This window comes from Suncus etruscus, chromosome 13 (genome assembly GCF_024139225.1).
Source record: "Suncus etruscus isolate mSunEtr1 chromosome 13, mSunEtr1.pri.cur, whole genome shotgun sequence".
NCBI lineage: Eukaryota > Metazoa > Chordata > Mammalia > Eulipotyphla > Soricidae > Suncus > Suncus etruscus.
The window spans coordinates 43,828,957-43,846,527 of NC_064860.1; the positions used below are offsets into that span (position 1 = coordinate 43,828,957).

Below are 17,571 nucleotides of genomic sequence, written 5' to 3' on the forward strand. Positions count from 1 at the left end.
GTGGAGGAAACAACATATGTGGTACCAGGGATAGAACCTGGGTTGACTGCTGTGAGACAAGCACTCTACCTGCTGTGCTATCTCTCTAGTCCCTGATCTTTATAAGATTTTGTAATGTAAAAGTATAATATTAGAGTATTCATAGTTGTGCTTTTACATTTTACTTGCATTCAGAAGCCTTTAATCACTGAAACATAAGTTTTGTGTTTGTTTTAGGAACCAAGTGTATACAATTTAAAGTTTGCACCTTGATCTATGGTCTCAAGAAAATGAACAGAAAAAAAATGTTGCTTCCTTTTAGATCTTTGCTTGACTCTTTTTTTTGTTTTGTTTTGTTTTGTTTTTGGTTTTGGTTTTTGGGTCACACCAGGCAGCGCTCAGGGGCTACTCCTGGCTCTATGCTCAGAAATTGCCCCCGGCAGGCTCGGGGGACCATATGGGATGCTGGAATTCGAACCTCTGTCCTTCTGCATACAAGGCAAACACCCTACTGTTGTGCTCTCTGGCCCCTTGCTCTCTTTAATAGAGAGTAGGAAGCTTAGTGTGGAGAAAAACAGCAGACCACTGGAGCTGATTGAATGATACACTTTCTTCAGAACCGGCCAGGAAGAGTTAACAAAGACTAACACTTGAACTGCTCTACTAAAATTCTTGACTTCTTGCCAAGACCAGTTTGCCTTGCATGTGTTTTGTCCTTGGCATGTGTAGTTACCTCTTTATATACATAAATAGTATGGCTATCTTTCTATCCATGAATGTCTCAGGAAAAAATTCCAGCTCAACCTCACTTTCCTTTTGAGAGAAGGGAGGGTTGGAATATTTGTTTTAAAAACATTTCTAAAGGCCTGATTTGATATAGGGTATGTGAAAACTTTTGCTTCAGAAATAGGTGAATGTAAGATTTCTGTAGCAGGGCCAAAGAGATAGTACAGTGGTCAGGATGCTTCATTTACGTTGCACACGCCTGATCTAGGTTTGTTCTTATTGTTGTTCCTGTTGTTTTGGGGCCACAGCTGGCAGCGCTCAGGGGTTACTTCTGGCTCTGCACTCAGAAATTGCTCCAGGCAGGCTCGGGGGACCATATGGGAAGCCAGGAATCGAACGCAGGTTCATCCTCGGTCGGCCGTGTGAAAGGCAAGCACCCTACCACTGTGCTCTCTCTGGCCCTGACCTAGGCTTGATCCTCAGCACCCCTTATGGTCCCTAAGTGTGATCCCTGAGCACAGAGCCAGGAGTAGGATCTGAGCAATAGCCAGTGTGTCCCCTAAAAGTTTTTATTTGGTTTTGGGGCCATGCTCGCAGTGCTCAGAAATCACTCCTAGCAGGTTCGGGAGACCATATGAGATGTTGGGGATTGAGCCCGGGTTTGTCCAGGGCCAGACACATGCAAGGCAAATGCCCTATTGCTGTGCTATAGTTCCAGCCCCCCAAAAATATTTTTTTAAATATTTCACTAGCTTCTGATCCCTCTCTTATGCTGCTCCTCATTGTTTTATCAAGAAGTTGGAAAAAAAAAAGAAGTTGGGTATGGGCCAGAGCAATAGCACAGTGGTTGGGCATTTGCCTTGCATGCAGACAACCCAGGATAGACCTGGGTTTTATCTCCTGTATCCCATATGGTCCCCCAAGCCTGCCAGGAGCAATTTCTGAGCATAGAGTCAGGAGTAACCCCTGAGCGCAGCCAGGTGTGGCCCAAAAACAAAAACCAAGAAATTGAGTACGAAAATGTTTGGCTAGTCGGTGAACATTGAGGTTATACACTGAGGGACCCTCCCTATGCTGGCCTTCCTCCTCCCATCTGTGTTCTGTGTCCTGCCCACACAGAGTCTGGATGATGAATAGCCTGTGAATATGGGCTGGAAACACTGGATTTTTCAATCTTTCCTCTCCTGAAGGAGTAATTTAAAAAAAAAAATTAAGAGGTGCCATACTCAGCTATGCTCAGAATTTACTCCTGGCTCTGCACTAAGAGATCATATCTGGCAGGAGACCTTATGAGATACCAGAGATTGAACCCAGATTGACCACATTGCAAAACAAACAATTTACCCACATATTGCTGCTCTGACCCCAAAGAAAGTAAGTCCTGAGATTAAGATACTTAGTTGCACAGTTCAAAATTGTCACTGTGCTTGTCTCTTCTTCTCCTGGGTTTGGTTGAAGATTGGGTCAGCAGTTCTGAAATATTTAGCTTAGCAGTTTTCAAAGTCAACCTTCCCTTGAACAGGAATAGATTTGTTTCAGGAGTATTTTTTTTTATAGCAAAAATATTCCTTTCCCCATTCTAAAGGACTAGGCAGGAGAGGAATAAAAATATATCATTGATTTTTTTAAACTGAAAAATAGATATTGACTTAAAAAATACCAACCTGCTTTGTTTGTGGTCTGAGTCTGATCCTAGCATTTCTTAGGGTCCCCTGAGCACTATCAGGAATGACCCTGAATACAGACCAGAGTAAGTCCTGAGCACCTCAGGGTGTGGCCCCAAGCCAAAGAACTACTGGGAGAGGGGAAAAAAAAAAAAAAGGGAAGAGAAAAACAAACAAAAACAAGCCCAGAAATAAGCCATCAGATCTTCCAAACTAGTCCTTTGGAGTTAGACTGGTTGTAAAGTTGTGTGTATATGTGTGTTGGAGATGTTTCATTTGCAGATCTTTCAGTTATTGTTGCCTAGTGTGGTTGCCCACTTCTGAAGGCAGGGCCAGAAGCCTGGCCCTTTCTGGCCTTATCCTCAATGGTTAATTCTCCGATTCTTTGTCATTAAAATATTTTAAAGGAACCATCTGACCGTGTTGTAGAATGTGGATTCATGACAATTCTACTTCCTTTCTTCTGAAATAGGCTCTTGGACTATTTCCAAAATAAAATCAGCAGTTTTTAAAAACCTAAAGTTCCCTCATACTCAAACTCAGAACTCCCGTTACAGGGGGCCCTGTGCTCATGACCTCAGAGCTCGCAGATAGATAGGCCTGTGGTCTGCAGCTGCCAGTCCTGCATGCCTCTTTCTCTCCACATCTATCACTCCTCTTCAGGGCTTCAGAGTTTGCAGTCCAGAGCTGTCTCTGGGGCCTTTTCCCTAGACAAGGACTCAGGAAGCCAGAGGGTCAATCTGACGACCAGCCTAGCAGTGAGGGTGTGGTTTCAGCTCTCAGCTAGTGAGATGCTGCTCCTTCTGGGGCTCCAGGATGCCAGAGATCTTCCACTTCCTAAAAAACTTAATGTTGGAGCTGGAGACATAGTAAGGTGCAGTGGACAGAGCACTTGCCTTGCACACAGCAGACCCAGGTTATGCCTCTAGCACCCCAGATGGCCCTTCGAGCCCTGCTGGGAGTGATCTCAAAGCACTGTTGGGTGTGGCTCAAAAACCAAAAGGAAAAACAAACAATAGAACTAATCCCTGGAACCTGTGAGATAACAAAAGATTTTAAAGTGCTTGTCTTGGCACTTGGCCAACTCTGGTTTGCTCTGATCCCTGGTACTGTGTATGATCTTCTGAGTAACTCTTAAGCATGGCCTTATGTGGCCCACCCCCACCCAAAGTAAGTAAAAAAAAAAAAAAAAAGATTCCTGGCCCTTTTTCCATTGTTGTGTTTGTTTTGGGATCATATCCAGTGGTGCTCAAGGGCTTACTCTTGGCTCTGCCAAAGGGATCACTCCTAATGGTGGTGCTTGGAGGCCATAGAGGTATGATGCCAAGGATTAAACTGAGGCTGGCAAACATCTTAACAGTCTACAACTCCTGCCCTTTTTTTTTTTTTTTGGCCACACCCAAAAGTTGTGCTCAGGAGTTACTCCTGGCTTTACGCTCAGAAATCACTCCTGGCAGGCTCAGGGGACAATATGGGATGCCAGGATCAAACGTGGGTCTGTCCCAGGTCGGCTGCATACAAGCCAAATGCCCTGCCACTGTGCTATCACTTTGGCCTCCGACCCCTGCCATTTTTCAGGTATTCCTATTTTGACTGGAGGTCCTCCACACTTAGTTGTACTCACCAGATTTAGTTCTGATCTCATTCCTGGTGCTGGTACAGATTTGGTATTGCAGGCTTTATTCTCACTGACCTGGAGGTACTCACTGAAGAAGTCTTGTAGTGCTTGCATAGTTTTTTGTGGAACTCCTACACTCCTGTTTGGCCTGTACTAGAGATCATACAATTTTGCCACGGTACCGGGATCCTAAGCAACAGTGTTCCTGCGATTGCACTAAGGCACACGTGGGGCAGTGCCAGGGATCAAGCATGTGGCCTCACACTTGTGGGATGGGGTTTTTCCATGGAGCTCTTTCCGGACCCCCAGGCCTTGCTTTTTTATAAGCATATTCCGCTACTTCCTGAATTAAGGTTTGTTGTTTTGTGACCAACTGGGATCTCACTAAGTATATTCTAGTCATTCCTTCACACTGACTTATCTAATAAATATTAGATTTTCTCCAGAATGTATTATTCTGTAGAAAATCCTACAATCATGAGAAAGAGTTCAAAGAGTCTAAAGGATCCCTTAGCAAGAGCTCAGTTTGGGAGTCAGGATTTATCTGGAAATCATGAATTAGTTTGCTGCGTTATAAGAGTTCTCACACAACTAATGACTTTGTCAGTGCTGCCACCTCTCTTGATTATAGTTTTATTTCTCTGAAGTTATTTAGCATTTGCAGTTATATTGTTCTGAAATTCTGTTTTAGTGTAGCTATTGTTCATGATCAGGATGGCGAGACCTATGCCTTGTGTGATGTAGCACACTGAACTGACTTTTGGCTAAATTGAGGTTCAAAGTGGCCAGACAATAGTACAGTATGTAGTGTTCTTGTCTTGTGTGGGGTCAATGTAGGTTTGATCCTTGGCATCCCATGTGGCTCCCCAAGACCATCAGGAGTGAATTCTGAGCACTACTGGGTATGGCCCTTTAAAACCCAAGGGGAAATCAAAATGTGGTTTCAGAAATATGTGTGTATGAAGCAATAATATTTTGAAGAAGTGAAAAAGTACCCAATTCAGTGTTGTTTTACAAATATCTCAGATACAGGGACCAGAGACATATCACAACAGTAGGGCATTTGCCTTACATGTGGCCAACCCAGGACAGACCCAGATTCTATTCCTGGTATCCCATATGGTCCCCTGAAGCCTACCAGGAGCAATTTCTGAAACAAAGGGAAAAAAGAAACAAAAAATCTCTGATACAACCTTTTTTTTTAATTATTTATTTTGGTTTATGGGTCACACCCAGTGGCTGCGCTCAGGGGTTACTCCTGGCTCTGTGCTCAGAAATCAACCCTGGCAGCTCATTGGACCATATAGGATACCAGGAATCAAATCAGGGTCCATTCTGTGTTGGCCACGTGCAAGGCAAACGCCCTACCTTTATGCTATCGCTCCTGGCTCTGATACAACCTTTTTGTTTAAAAAGAGTAAATGAATGGTTACTTAAATCCTTAAAACTTACTAACTGTGCTATTTTATCATGATTGACATAATAACTTTTTTGTTTAGAAGTTGTTTTTTGATTATTTTTTCACCATACTATTGAACAAATAGGCCTAGCTAGTCTAACTTCAGGGCATCCTGCAGATTATAATTTATAGCTGCTCTCTACCAGGGAGATGGTGGTAGGGATCCATCACAGGTTATTACCTGAAAACCATGATAACTTGTATTTTCCATACTGACAGTTGCAGAATTGTACAAGGAAAATGATAATTATTTAATCAAGAGATTAAATGCTAAGTCTTGAACTTTTACAGATTTATGGGCAATTACCTGAGATTACTGTAAAGAAAAAGTATCGACATTGACTTCAACTAAATTGGCTGCAGTCTAAAATGCTTATTGTCTTGTGGCACATCTTTTAAATGTTTGAATTTTACGTAGACTATTAAGTACTACAAAATTAAATTGAATACAAATGTGACATTAGTAGATCAATTTCTTTTTCTTTCTTTCTTTCTTTCTTTCTTTCTTTTTTTTTTTTTTTTTTTTTTTTTGGTTTTTGGTTTTTGGGCCACACCCGGCTGTCTGCTCAGAAATAGCTCCTGGCAGGCACGGGGGACCATATGGGACACTGAGATTCGAACCAACCACCTTAGGTCCTGGATCATCTGCTTGCAAGGCAAACGCTGCTGTGCTATCTCTTTGGGCCCTAGTAGATCAATTTCTTATTAAAAATAAAAACATGAAAAGGAGACTCCATTGATTATTAAATGTAAATAGATTGTCTTAGGACAGAAGGGTGAATATGTAAGTGATAATAGTCTCCTCAGCTGCTACACAGTGACCTGCAATGCTGTTTTGCTTTGTGAGCCTTCCCTGAATGCAGATGTGACTTGGCCTAAAATTATTTGCACAATGAAAAAAGGAATGAAACCCACTCAAGGCCTCCTGAGAGTTTATGTTCTGGACCTTTGTGATTTTAATTTGGCCTTATCTGACAATCTGACAGATAGAAACATCAAACCTAGTCTAGCAGGAGCTGAGAGTAGGCAAACAGTTTTTCCATCGATCAGGCAGCAACCATCCAGCAGGGAGCCATTCAGCAGGGAGCGACAATCTCTTTGCCCACTCCTACTCCATTTGTACTTTAGCCTTATAATAATTCCAGGGCCTACTGCTATCAGTTACAAGGGGTTGGGTATCTGGTAACTGGCATTTTCACCTGTAAAGGGACAGTAGCTCACTTACATAAGGCCAGGGGCCATAAGAGTCTATTTCTTTCTTTCTTTCTTTCTTTCTTTCTTTCTTTCTTTCTTTCTTTCTTTCTTTCTTTCTTTCTTTCTTTCTTTCTTTCTTTCTTTCTTTCTTTCTTTCTTTCTTTCTTTCTTTCTTTCTTTCTTTCTTTCTTTTCTTTTCTTTCTTTCTTTCTTTCTTTTTTCTTTCTTTCTTTCTTTCTTTCTTCTTTTCTTTCTTTCTTTCTTTCTTTCTTTCTTTCTTTCTTTCTTTCTTTCTTTCTTTCTTTCTTTCTTTCTTTCTTTCTTTCTTTCTTTCTTTCTTTCTTTCTTTCTTTCTTTCTTTTTTTTAACTTTATGGATTGATTGATTGGTTTCTGGCCACACCTATGGTGCTCAGAGGTAAATCCTGGCTTTGTGCTCAGAAATCACCCCTGGCAGGCTGGGGGATCATATGGGATCCTGGGAATTGAACCGGGACCCTACGGGGTAGGCCACATGCCCCCTTTAAAGTCACATTATCCACAGATTAATAGATTGAATCCTGGGGACTTTAATCTCACAATCTTAGAGAGAAATGAGGTATGGGAACATCATCGCTTTCATGTTACTTCTTTCCATCCATCCATGTTACTTCTCAATCCTATTTCTGTTATTGTCCTTTATGAAAAATATCATAAAATAAAAAGGTTGATAGTTCTTGTTTAAATATTCTAACCAAAATTTCTGCTGCTACAAAATGTGTTATTGTAGTTGTGGGAGAGATTGACTTTGAAAGACTGTTTTTCCCCCAAAAAATCATTTTTTATTTTGGGAACTATAGATGACAGAGAAGTCAGTAGAATACTTGGCATAACAGACAACAGTTTGGAAGAGTAGAAATTCAGAACTTCTGAATGCAAGTCTTTTATTGATCTAAAAGACGAGATTTCCTCTCACTGGATTTCAGTCTTTTTGTTTGTTTGTTTTTTGGGCCACACCCTGTGGTGCTCAGGGGTTACTCCTGGCTGTCTGCTTAGAAATAGTTCCTGAGGGCCCGGAGAGATAGCACAGCGGTGTTTGCCTTGCAAGCAGCCGATCCAGGACCAAAGGTGGTTGGTTTGAATCCCAGTGTCCCATATGGTCCCCCGTGCCTGCCAGGAGCTATTTCTGAGTAGACAGCCAGGAGTAACCCCTGAGCAATGCTGGGTGTGGCCCCAAAACCACAAAAAAAAAAAAAAAAGAATTAGCTCCTGGCAGGCACGGGGGACCATATGGGACACCGGGATTCGAACCAACCACCTTTGGTCCTGGATCGGCTGCTTGCAAGGCAAACGCCACTGTACTATCTCTCTGGGCCCGGATTTCAGTCTTTTTAAAGTCCAAATGGAAGTAGTATCTGTTAGCTTTATAAGGAATATAGTTTAAGCTTAAATATGGAAATATGTATAAAAGAACTCTTAAAAATATGTTTCATAAATGAAAATTCCTATTAGTTTACAAATGTTTCATAGTGCTTTAAACTAGAAGTTAGGAGGACATGACTTTATGTATATGAGCATATGTACATATATTTATGTATACACACCTATATATGTGTATGTGTGTTGGTTTTGGTTCACACCCAGTAGTACTCAGGGGCTACCCTGAGGTCCTGTGCTTGAGGTCATCTCAGTGTTGCCCAGAGAACCAGGGCCTTTCATGCCAACATATTCTGAACCTCTGGTAACCTTTGAACTATCTCTTCAGCCTTATGAGTATTTTTTTCTTTTTTTCTTTTTTCTTTTTTCTTTTTTTTTTTTTTTTGCTTTGGGTCACACCTGATGGTGCTCAGGGCTGGCAGAGCTCTGCAAATCACATGTGGTACCAGCCATGTGCTAGGTAGGCACTTTACCCACTTTAACCGAGGCCCACCTGGGTTTAACCCCCAGCATCCCATTTGGTCCCCAGAACCTGCTAGGAGTGATTTTTGAACACAGAGCCAGGAGTAACCCCTGAGCGCCACTGAGTTTGACCCAGAACCCAAAGAGATAAAATGAGAGATCCGAGAGAGAGTACAGCAGATAAAGCTCTTGCTTTCCATGCATTGGCTGTATTTCAATCCATGCTACCCAAGGTGGTCCCCCACAGCACCACCAGGAATGGTCCCTGAGTGTAGACCCAGGAAGAATCCCTGAGCAAGTCCCAGTAAAGTTCGAATGAGGGGAAACTCCTTGGTATGTATTTGTTTGTTTTTGGTTTTGAGGACATGCCTGGCTTACTCTACTGGGACTTGGGGGACCCTGTGCAGAGCCAGGAATCAAACCCTGCTTGAATGCATGCTTACATGCATGTGTTTCACCTGCTGTACTATCTTTCCAGCCCTAGAGTTTGTTTTTTTTTTCAAGAGGGACCATTTCCTAACTTTGGAATTATCTCAGTCCACACCTAAAGGTTCTCTGGAAATTGAACTCAGAACTACATACACTCTAGATATTATTAGCTCTATCACTTGAACTACCCCCATGGCCCCAGAACTTGTTTTTGTCTTAAAAAAAATCATGAACATAAATCAATTATGTGATTTGCCACTGTGTATCACTATTCTTTTCAGCAAATGAATCATACATGTTATGAACAGGAATTCTTTTGTCTGCAATTTGACATTTAGTATGATTTAATAAAATATATTTTTCATGTCCTAGGTGGGATCTCATCGTGTCCGTATGTCAAGGGGATTTGAAGCCAATGCACCTGCTTTTGATCGGTAAGATCTTGTTTTGTACATAGTGCTGTAAGTCTGGTGTTGGGAAGTAGAAAGACTAGTTATAAATTGATTTGTTGATTCAGATCCATTTACTTTGTTCTGAGTAAAATTTCTTGTAATTTAACTAGAAGACAGTAATGCCTAGTGTTAGGATTTCTTTCTTTTGGGGGGGGGGTACAACTAAGAGTTCTTAAGACTTACTCCTGATTCTGTGCTCAGGAATCACTTCTGGTGAGCTCAGGGGATGATATGGGGTGCTGGATTGGCTGCAAGCAAGGCAGGTCCCTACCTGTGTGCTATCACTCTGGCCATTAGTTAGAACTTCTAAGACATAATGCTGGGTGGGTGACTCCTTGTCTCTTGAACACTTTGCCCCCTGCCTTTGGGGGCCAAAATAGTAATACAGTAGGTAAGGCATATTTGCCTTACATGTGTCTGACCCAAGTTCAATCCTTGGTATCCCAAATTATAACCTGAGCCAGCTAAGATTAATTCCTGAGTGCAGAGCCAGGAGTAAGCCCTGGCTGGAACACAGCTGGATGAGGCCCCAAACCAAATCAAACAAGAACAAAACAAAACAAAAACCCCTCTGTGGATATTTTGTCTAGGAGAGAGGCTCATTTAGATGTGGCTGGTTCATCAACTGAAATGTCTAGTTCCAGTTGAACTGTGTCAAAAGTGAGAAATGCAAATTTGAGGGTCCAGAGAGGTAGTAAAGTGGGTAGGGTGCTTGCCTTGCAGGCAACTGACCTAGACTGTATCTTCAGTATCTCATATGGTTCTCTGAATCCTGCCTGGAGTGATCCTTAAGCACAAAATAAGGAGTAAACCCTGGGCCTGGAGAGATAGCACAGCGGTGTTTGCCTTGCAAGCAGCCGATCCAGGACCAAAGTTGGTTGGTTCGAATCCCGGTGTCCCATATCGTCCCCCGTGCCTGCCAGGAGCTATTTCTGAGCAGACAGCCAAGAGTAACCCCTGAGCAATGCCGGGTGTGGCCCAAAAACCAAAAAAAAAAAAAGGAGTAAACCCTGAACACAAGAGAGGAAGAGGGAGGGAGGAAGGGAGGGAGAGAGAGAGAGAGAGAAGGAGAGAGAGAGAAGAGAAGAAAAGAGGAGGGGAGGGGAGGGGAAGGGGTAAGAGAGAGAGAAATGTATACTTTATTCTCATAAAACAAAAAAGTAGGGGCCAGGAAGGTAAGGTGTCTGCCTTGCAAGCGCTAGCATAGGACAGACAGCGGTTCGATCCCCCAACGTCCCATATGGTCCCCCCAAGCCAGGGGCGATTTCTGAGCGCATAGCCAGGAACTGAGGGTCAAACGGGTGTGGCCCAAAAACCAAAAAAATAAATAAATAAAACAAAAAAGTAAAATATTTTACTTAGTATTACTAGCAATTAGTTTATATTAATTACATGTTGAAAATGATAATTGTTGATTAAATAAAATGCATATACATTATGCATCTATTTGCTTTCTCTCAGTATCACTGATAGCTTTAAATGCTCATATTATAATTCTTTTAGGTGGCTCTGCTCAATAGTCTCTGGAATAGTTAGCAACTCATGATTTAGGTCTACTTTCTTTTGATTTTTTAAAATTTTGTGACATACCTGGTGATGCCCTGGTGTTACTCCTGGCTCTGCACTCATGAATCACTCCTGGTGATGATCAGGAGACCATATATAATGCCAGGGGTCAAACCCAAGTCAGCTGCACGCAAAGCAAGCACCTTACCCACTGTACTATCACTTGTCTCTGCATTTGTTTAGCACAAGTCTCACAGAGCAATGGGGTGGAGGTGCAGGGAGTTCAGCAGTGATAAGTCAGAATGGAGGTGGCATTATTTGGGCTTTCATATGTCCAGAGTTTTAGGACCGTGTGAAATGAATTTTAACCTCTTGCCAAATCTGTTCGTTTAAATTCTGACATGTTGATTCTCTCTCTTTCTCTTTTTTTTTTGGTTTCTTGGGGCCACACCCGGTGGTGCTCATGGGTTACTCCTATCTGCTCAGAAATAGCTCCTGGCAGGCACTGGGGGTCATATGGGATGCTGGGATTTGAACCAACCACCTTAGGTCCTGAATCAGCTGCTTGCAAGGCAAACGCCGCTGTGCTATTTCTCTGGCCCCTGATTCTCTTTTAACAATAGTCTTACCTTTTGAAAAAAATGTGATTTATCATTTGATATATTTATCTTCTTTCTTTAATAGGCACTTTAGAACTCTTAAGAATTTATATGGCAAACAGATAATAGTAAATTTGCTTGGATCTAAGGAAGGTGAACATATGCTAAGTAAAGCTTTCCAAGTAAGTATAATCATTTTTCCTTCTTTCTGGTTCATGGATACCCAAAAGAGTACTATTTTTTTTTTTTTTTTTTTTTGTGGAGATGATGGTTGTGGTTTTGATCATACCTGGCAGTGCTCAGTCTTTACTCCTGGCCTGTGTTCAGGGATCAGTCCTGATGATAAGGTACTCAGACAAGTACCTTAATCCTTGTAATGTCTGTTGAGCCCCTGGAATGGTATTTCCAAAAGAGTACAGTACAATAGTCACCTTCTTCCCGGAGGTCAATTTTTTTCCTTGGAAAGAATGGGCATTTGTTGGAATCATTAAGTCTTTAGGAAACAGTTTAGTACTCTAAGAGGTCTGAAATTAAGAGTATGGAACCGGGCCAGAGAGATAGCACAGCAATAGGGCATTTGCCTTGCACGCAGCTGATTCAGGATGGATGGTGTTCGAATCCGGGCATCCCATATGGTCCCCCGAGCCTACCAGGAGCAATTTCTCAGTGCAGAGTCAAGAGTAATCCCTGAGCACTACCAGGTGTGACCCCAAAACCAAAAGGAAAAAAAAAGTATGAAACCTTTGAAGACACTTGACTTTTATTTCTTTTACTTTATTTAAAGAAAACACTTCACACAGTTGACCATAAGTATTTGTTTCTAGTAAGTGAAAACAAAGCATTAAAAAAATAGAAAGAAAAAATAACAAGAAAAGGAAGAAAAGAAAAAAACATAGTACTAAACACACGTGAAAATTATTGTATCTCCAATGAAGCCATTAGTACAGTGGCAGAAGGTTTAGTAAGCACTTGTTGTCAGCTGTCCATTTTTTAAATTGGTGTGTTCCTTTAGCATCAAACAAATGAAGTTGTCCAGAAATTCAAAGCATATTACTTTGATATGCAACTTTTAGGGGCATGTACAGAGCTGCCAGGTCTTCTGGAAGAAGGAAGATACTGGGAGGGAGCCACACTTGCTCCAAGAAGCCCTGGTGATATCAGCCCCAAAACCAGCGTACTTGAAGTGTGGTCAGATTGGTGTCCCCAAAAGGAAACGTAGAGGGGTGATGAGGCAGGGCCATCAGAAAACAATGATTGTGCATGATGGATACAGTAGTCATGGCTTCAGCAGGGCAAGAGCTTTGCCCATCCTCTCCAAAGATTGCAAGCTTTCTTCTGCATGGGCCCATGTACCCAGGAGCTTGCTTTACATCTTGTTTGAGAAAAGAGTGAGTCTATGAATATGGAGTTGGCCCAGTTCAAACATGATGACTGCATTGTGGGCATGGTTCTTGACACTGTTTTTTAATCTGCTTTTATTAAGTGGTGCAGAAGCAGGAAAACTCCACCTCCAGTGTCAGCTGTCACTGGTGAAAGGACTAAGCAGCTTCCTCCTGCATCTGTTCAGTGCCTTGCTGATTTCCTAGAAACCATAGAGACTTTTTGAAAAACTTCACACGTCAATTAATGCATTTGCATTTACCTTCCTGTATTGGTGAACGAAAATGGAAGACTTTCAAATACAAACTAAGAACACCTAATGCAGGGCCTGAGTCATAGCACAGTGGTAGGGCATTTGCCTTGCACACGACCAACCCAGGACAGACCAGGGTTCAATCCCCAGCATCCCCTATGGTCCCTGAGCTTGCCTGGAGCAATTTCTGAGTGCAAAGTCAGGAGATTTGGGGCTACGCTCTGAGCACCATTGGGTGTTGCCAAAAACCAAAAGTAATAATAAATTAACTAATTTTAAGAAAGAACACCTAATGCTTAACTCTCAAAGAAAAAATATTTTTATAAAGTCTTATCAAATTAGTAATAGGCTCATATAAATTACAATGATATTAAGATTCTATGCTAATTTTAAATTAACTATAATTACACAACATTTTCTAAAATTTAATTAGTGAGAAGCTAAGGTACAGTGCTTGTCTTGCATGCAACTAAACTGAGTTTGATTCCCAGCACCACATATGGTCCTCCAAGCCTGCCAGGAGTGATCCCTGAGCACAAAGCTAGGAGTGAGCCCTAAGCACCATCAGAAGTGGCCCCAAGATAAAAACGAACAAAAATATGTAGTGAATTTCAGAAGAGTTATAAAAACAAAATTTTTAGAGGACTGACTTGGGTATGGTAAGGACTTACATGAAATCTGGGTTTAGTTTTTAAAAGTATGGAAAAGAAACAAAGAAATTTTCAAAGTTTTATAAGAAAATAATAACCAGGGCTACATATATAATATAGAGGTTAAGGCACTTACATTAAGGTACTTTGATCCTGGCACCCCATATGGTTCTCCAAACCCACCAGGAGTGATGTCTGAGTACAGAGCCAAGACTAAGCCCTTCTGGGTTACTGGCTTTAAGACAGCAATAATAAAAACGTGTGTTCCATTTAAAACACTATGTCAATAAGATCACAGCTAACATTTTGATGGAATGCTTGCTTTTTTATTTTCAGAGTCACTTGAAAGCTTCTGAACATGCTGCTGATATCCAGATGGTGAATTTTGACTATCATCAAATGGTGAAAGGAGGAAAGGCAGAAAAATTACATAGTATTCTTAAGCCTCAAGTGCAGAAGTTTTTAGATTATGGATTTTTTTACTTCAATGGAAGTGATGTTCAAAGGTTTGATTGCTCTGTTTCTCTTTCTGTAAACTAGAACTTTGTTACCCTTTTACTTTTATTCTTAAGAGCCAGGGAGATCATACAACAGAAAAGGTACATGCCTTGCATACAGCTACTTGAGGCTCAATCCTGGCACCAACTATGATCCTTGAGGTGTGGCCTCTCACAAAACAAAACAAAAAAAATTGGGTCCAAAGTGGGTAGTGGTTTGCCTTACATGCTACCTACCCAGGTTCTATCCTTGGAATCTTATATGGCCCCTCTGAGTCTGCCAGGAATGAATTCTGAGTGCAGAAATAAAGAGCCAGGAGTAATCTCTTAGTGCCACCAGATATGGCCCAAAAACAAATATGGAAAAAAAAAAGTTTATTCTTAGCATTGAACAGTTAAAAAAATCAAGGTTCATAATGAAATCAAATGTTTTATTAGACTTTTATATTAGACTTTTTTTTTCTTTAGAAATCAACAAATGGGAACCAGAGATTTAGTAAAGTGGGTAAGATGCTTGCCTTGCATGGCTGACCTGGATTCTATCCCCATCATCCCATATGGTCCCCCGAGTACCACTAGGAGTGCTTCTTCTTCTTCTTCTTTTTTTTTTTTTTTTTTTTTTTTTGGTTTTTGGGTCACACACAGCAGTGCTCTATGTTCAGAAATTGCTCCTGACAGGCTTGGGGGACCATATTGGATGCCGGGATTCGAACCACCATTCTTCTGCATGCAAAGCAAATGCCCCACCTCCATGTATCTCTCTGGCCCAGGAGTGCTTCTTAAATGCAGAGCCAGAAGGAACCCCTGAGCAATGCTAGGTATGGCCCAAAAACAAACACACAAAAAAATTAAGGCCCCCAAAAGAAATTGACAAATAGTATAGTTTAAATTATTGGGCACATTACAGAGATGAGGCAGTGAGTATACAAGTAATGTTCTTTACAAGTAGTGTTAACATTTGTGGTGATGGGTTCTGCTATTATTTTTATCCACATATGAGGAAATCAAGGCAGTGGTTATAATTTGCCCTATGTCACGACTTGGAAATGAGTTATGTAATATAAATAGTATATTTTTATAATAAGTAAAAGATAAATATGTCCCTATGTAACTGAAACTATTTCAGTTTCATGAATCTTTCATTATTTCTTGACCTCTGAGAATTATTAAATGCAAAATGGTAGTATTAAGATATTAGTTGTCTGTTTCCAGATTTTGCTTATGAAATGCAAGAGATAAGTATTAAAAGATTTAAGTTAAAAATGTATATTGAGGGACCAGAGCCTTGGTACAGTGGGTATAGTACCTGTCTTGCACGTGACTGACCTTGGTTTGATTCTTGGCATTTTATATTGTCCCCTGAACACCTCCAGGAGTAATTCCTAAGGTCAGGGTCAGAAGGAACCCTTGAACATTGCCAGGTGTGCCCCCCCCAGAAAAACAAAGAAAACAAACGTAAGTTGAGGGTTGAGTTGCTTGCTATGTAATAGCTCAGTGATGGTAGAGTGCTTGTCTTACATGTCTGAAACTGTTCAATGCTAATTTAACATTTTTAAGAATTTATACAATCTTTAGTTTCATTGTCAGAAATATTTTACAATATAGTAAAATAGAGGATTTAAGTTAATAAAAAAAAAATGGAGCCATACCTAGCGGTGTTCAGGACTTATTCCTGTCTTGTGCTTAGGGATCACACCTGGAGGTACTTGGGGACCTTATGGGGTGTTGGGTTCAGTACCCAATATGCCAATAAAACCTGGATTTTTTGCATGTAATGCTAGTGCATTACCCACTATACTCTATATATACTATATATCTGGTTTCCATATTTTAGTATTTTTTAATTCATTTCATAGGGGCTGGAAACATCATACATCACACAATGTGTTGGTCACTCACCTTGCATGCCATGCAGCCCCAAGTTTATTTCCTGGGTCCCATTTGGTCCCTTGGACATTGCCAGAAGTAATTTTTGAAAGCAGAGCCAGGAGTAACCCCTGTATATTGCTAGGCATGGCCCCCACAAAAAAAATTATTACATAAATATTTGGCTATTTTTTTTCTTCTTGTTCCTCCCCCGCCCCCTGCCACTCTCTAATATTTGGTTATTTTTAATATGCAAAGAACACAAATGGGGTTATATATCTAAATGTATGTTTAGTTTCTGGCCTAATTAAAAAACATATAGGTATGTTGGGGCTCTAGATACAGTGGGCAAGGTGATTGATTGCCTTGCATGTGACTGACCCCAATTTATCTGGCATATTTGAGGTACTAACCTGGTAGCTCATATGGTGCCCAGAGCACTGTCAAGATGATTCCTGAGTGCACAACCAGGAGTAAGCTTGAGGATTGTCAGGTATTTCTCAGAAAAGAAAAATAAAATAACATTATGTAGGTATAGATAAGTAGATATATTATTAACATATACTTGAGAGAGAGAGAAAATTAAGTCACTTGCCTTGCATGCAACCAATCCCAGTTCAGTCCCCAGCACTACCAGGAATGATCCTTGAGCAATGAGCCAGAAGTAAGCCCTGAATACCACTAGATGTGATCCCAAACACCTCCAAATATATATCAAGGGCCCCAGAGATAGTTCAGTTGGCATAGTATATGCCTTGGGTTTTATTCCTGTTGTCACATGGTGCCCTGAGCACCACCAGGTGTAGCCCTGCTGACCCCTGAACACAGGTAAACCTGAGCAGCACTGACCTTCCAAACCATCTGAACCTCGTTTCAGGGACTCTCCAGGCTCTGCTGACCATGACTGATTTTTTTTTAAACTATTTAAACTATTTTGCATTTAGGTTACTGTTAAGAAGAGTTGTAGAATATAGATGGTGGGTATATTTGGTGCTAGATTCCCTGACAAACTTGTCCATCTTTTTTTCGTATGTTTGTGAATTATAAGAAGCCTTTGAGACTAGAAAGGGGATGTTCCATTTTTCTCAGTTTGTGTCTGTTTCCAACTAGCTTTTAACTTTGCTGACTTGGTTGCAGATGCCAGAGTGGTACTGTGCGGACCAACTGCTTGGATTGCCTTGATAGAACAAACAGTGTGCAAGCTTTTTTTGGCTTAGAGGTAAAGCATAAATTAAAATGTGTGAATGGGTCTTTGGCCATTGTTCTTTCAATGCTCTTGTAATATTTATGTTTTTCATTAGTTACTTGCCACAAAATGAAATTCTGCTTCATCAAAAACATTCTCTACTTCTAATCTTTTTGGAAGAACAAATCTCTTTTCAGTTAAATGTTTCCTTCATCTGTTCAAAATACTTCTCTTTG

The 17,571-nt window shown here is 40.9% G+C and overlaps 1 protein-coding gene across 7 annotated transcripts in view; it reads left to right on the forward strand.

Annotated features, from left to right (window-relative positions):
- Positions 1–17,571, forward strand: part of SYNJ1 (synaptojanin 1) — a 115,462-nt gene that overhangs the window by 41,040 nt on the left and 56,851 nt on the right. For all 7 annotated transcript variants that reach the window (XM_049785741.1, XM_049785742.1, XM_049785743.1 and 4 more), the window contains exons 7-10: positions 9,319–9,380; positions 11,589–11,685; positions 14,123–14,292; positions 17,287–17,368. In XM_049785741.1, coding sequence (XP_049641698.1) covers positions 9,319–9,380; positions 11,589–11,685; positions 14,123–14,292; positions 17,287–17,368 — 411 coding nt within the window. The remainder of the gene's footprint in view (positions 1–9,318; positions 9,381–11,588; positions 11,686–14,122; positions 14,293–17,286; positions 17,369–17,571) is intronic.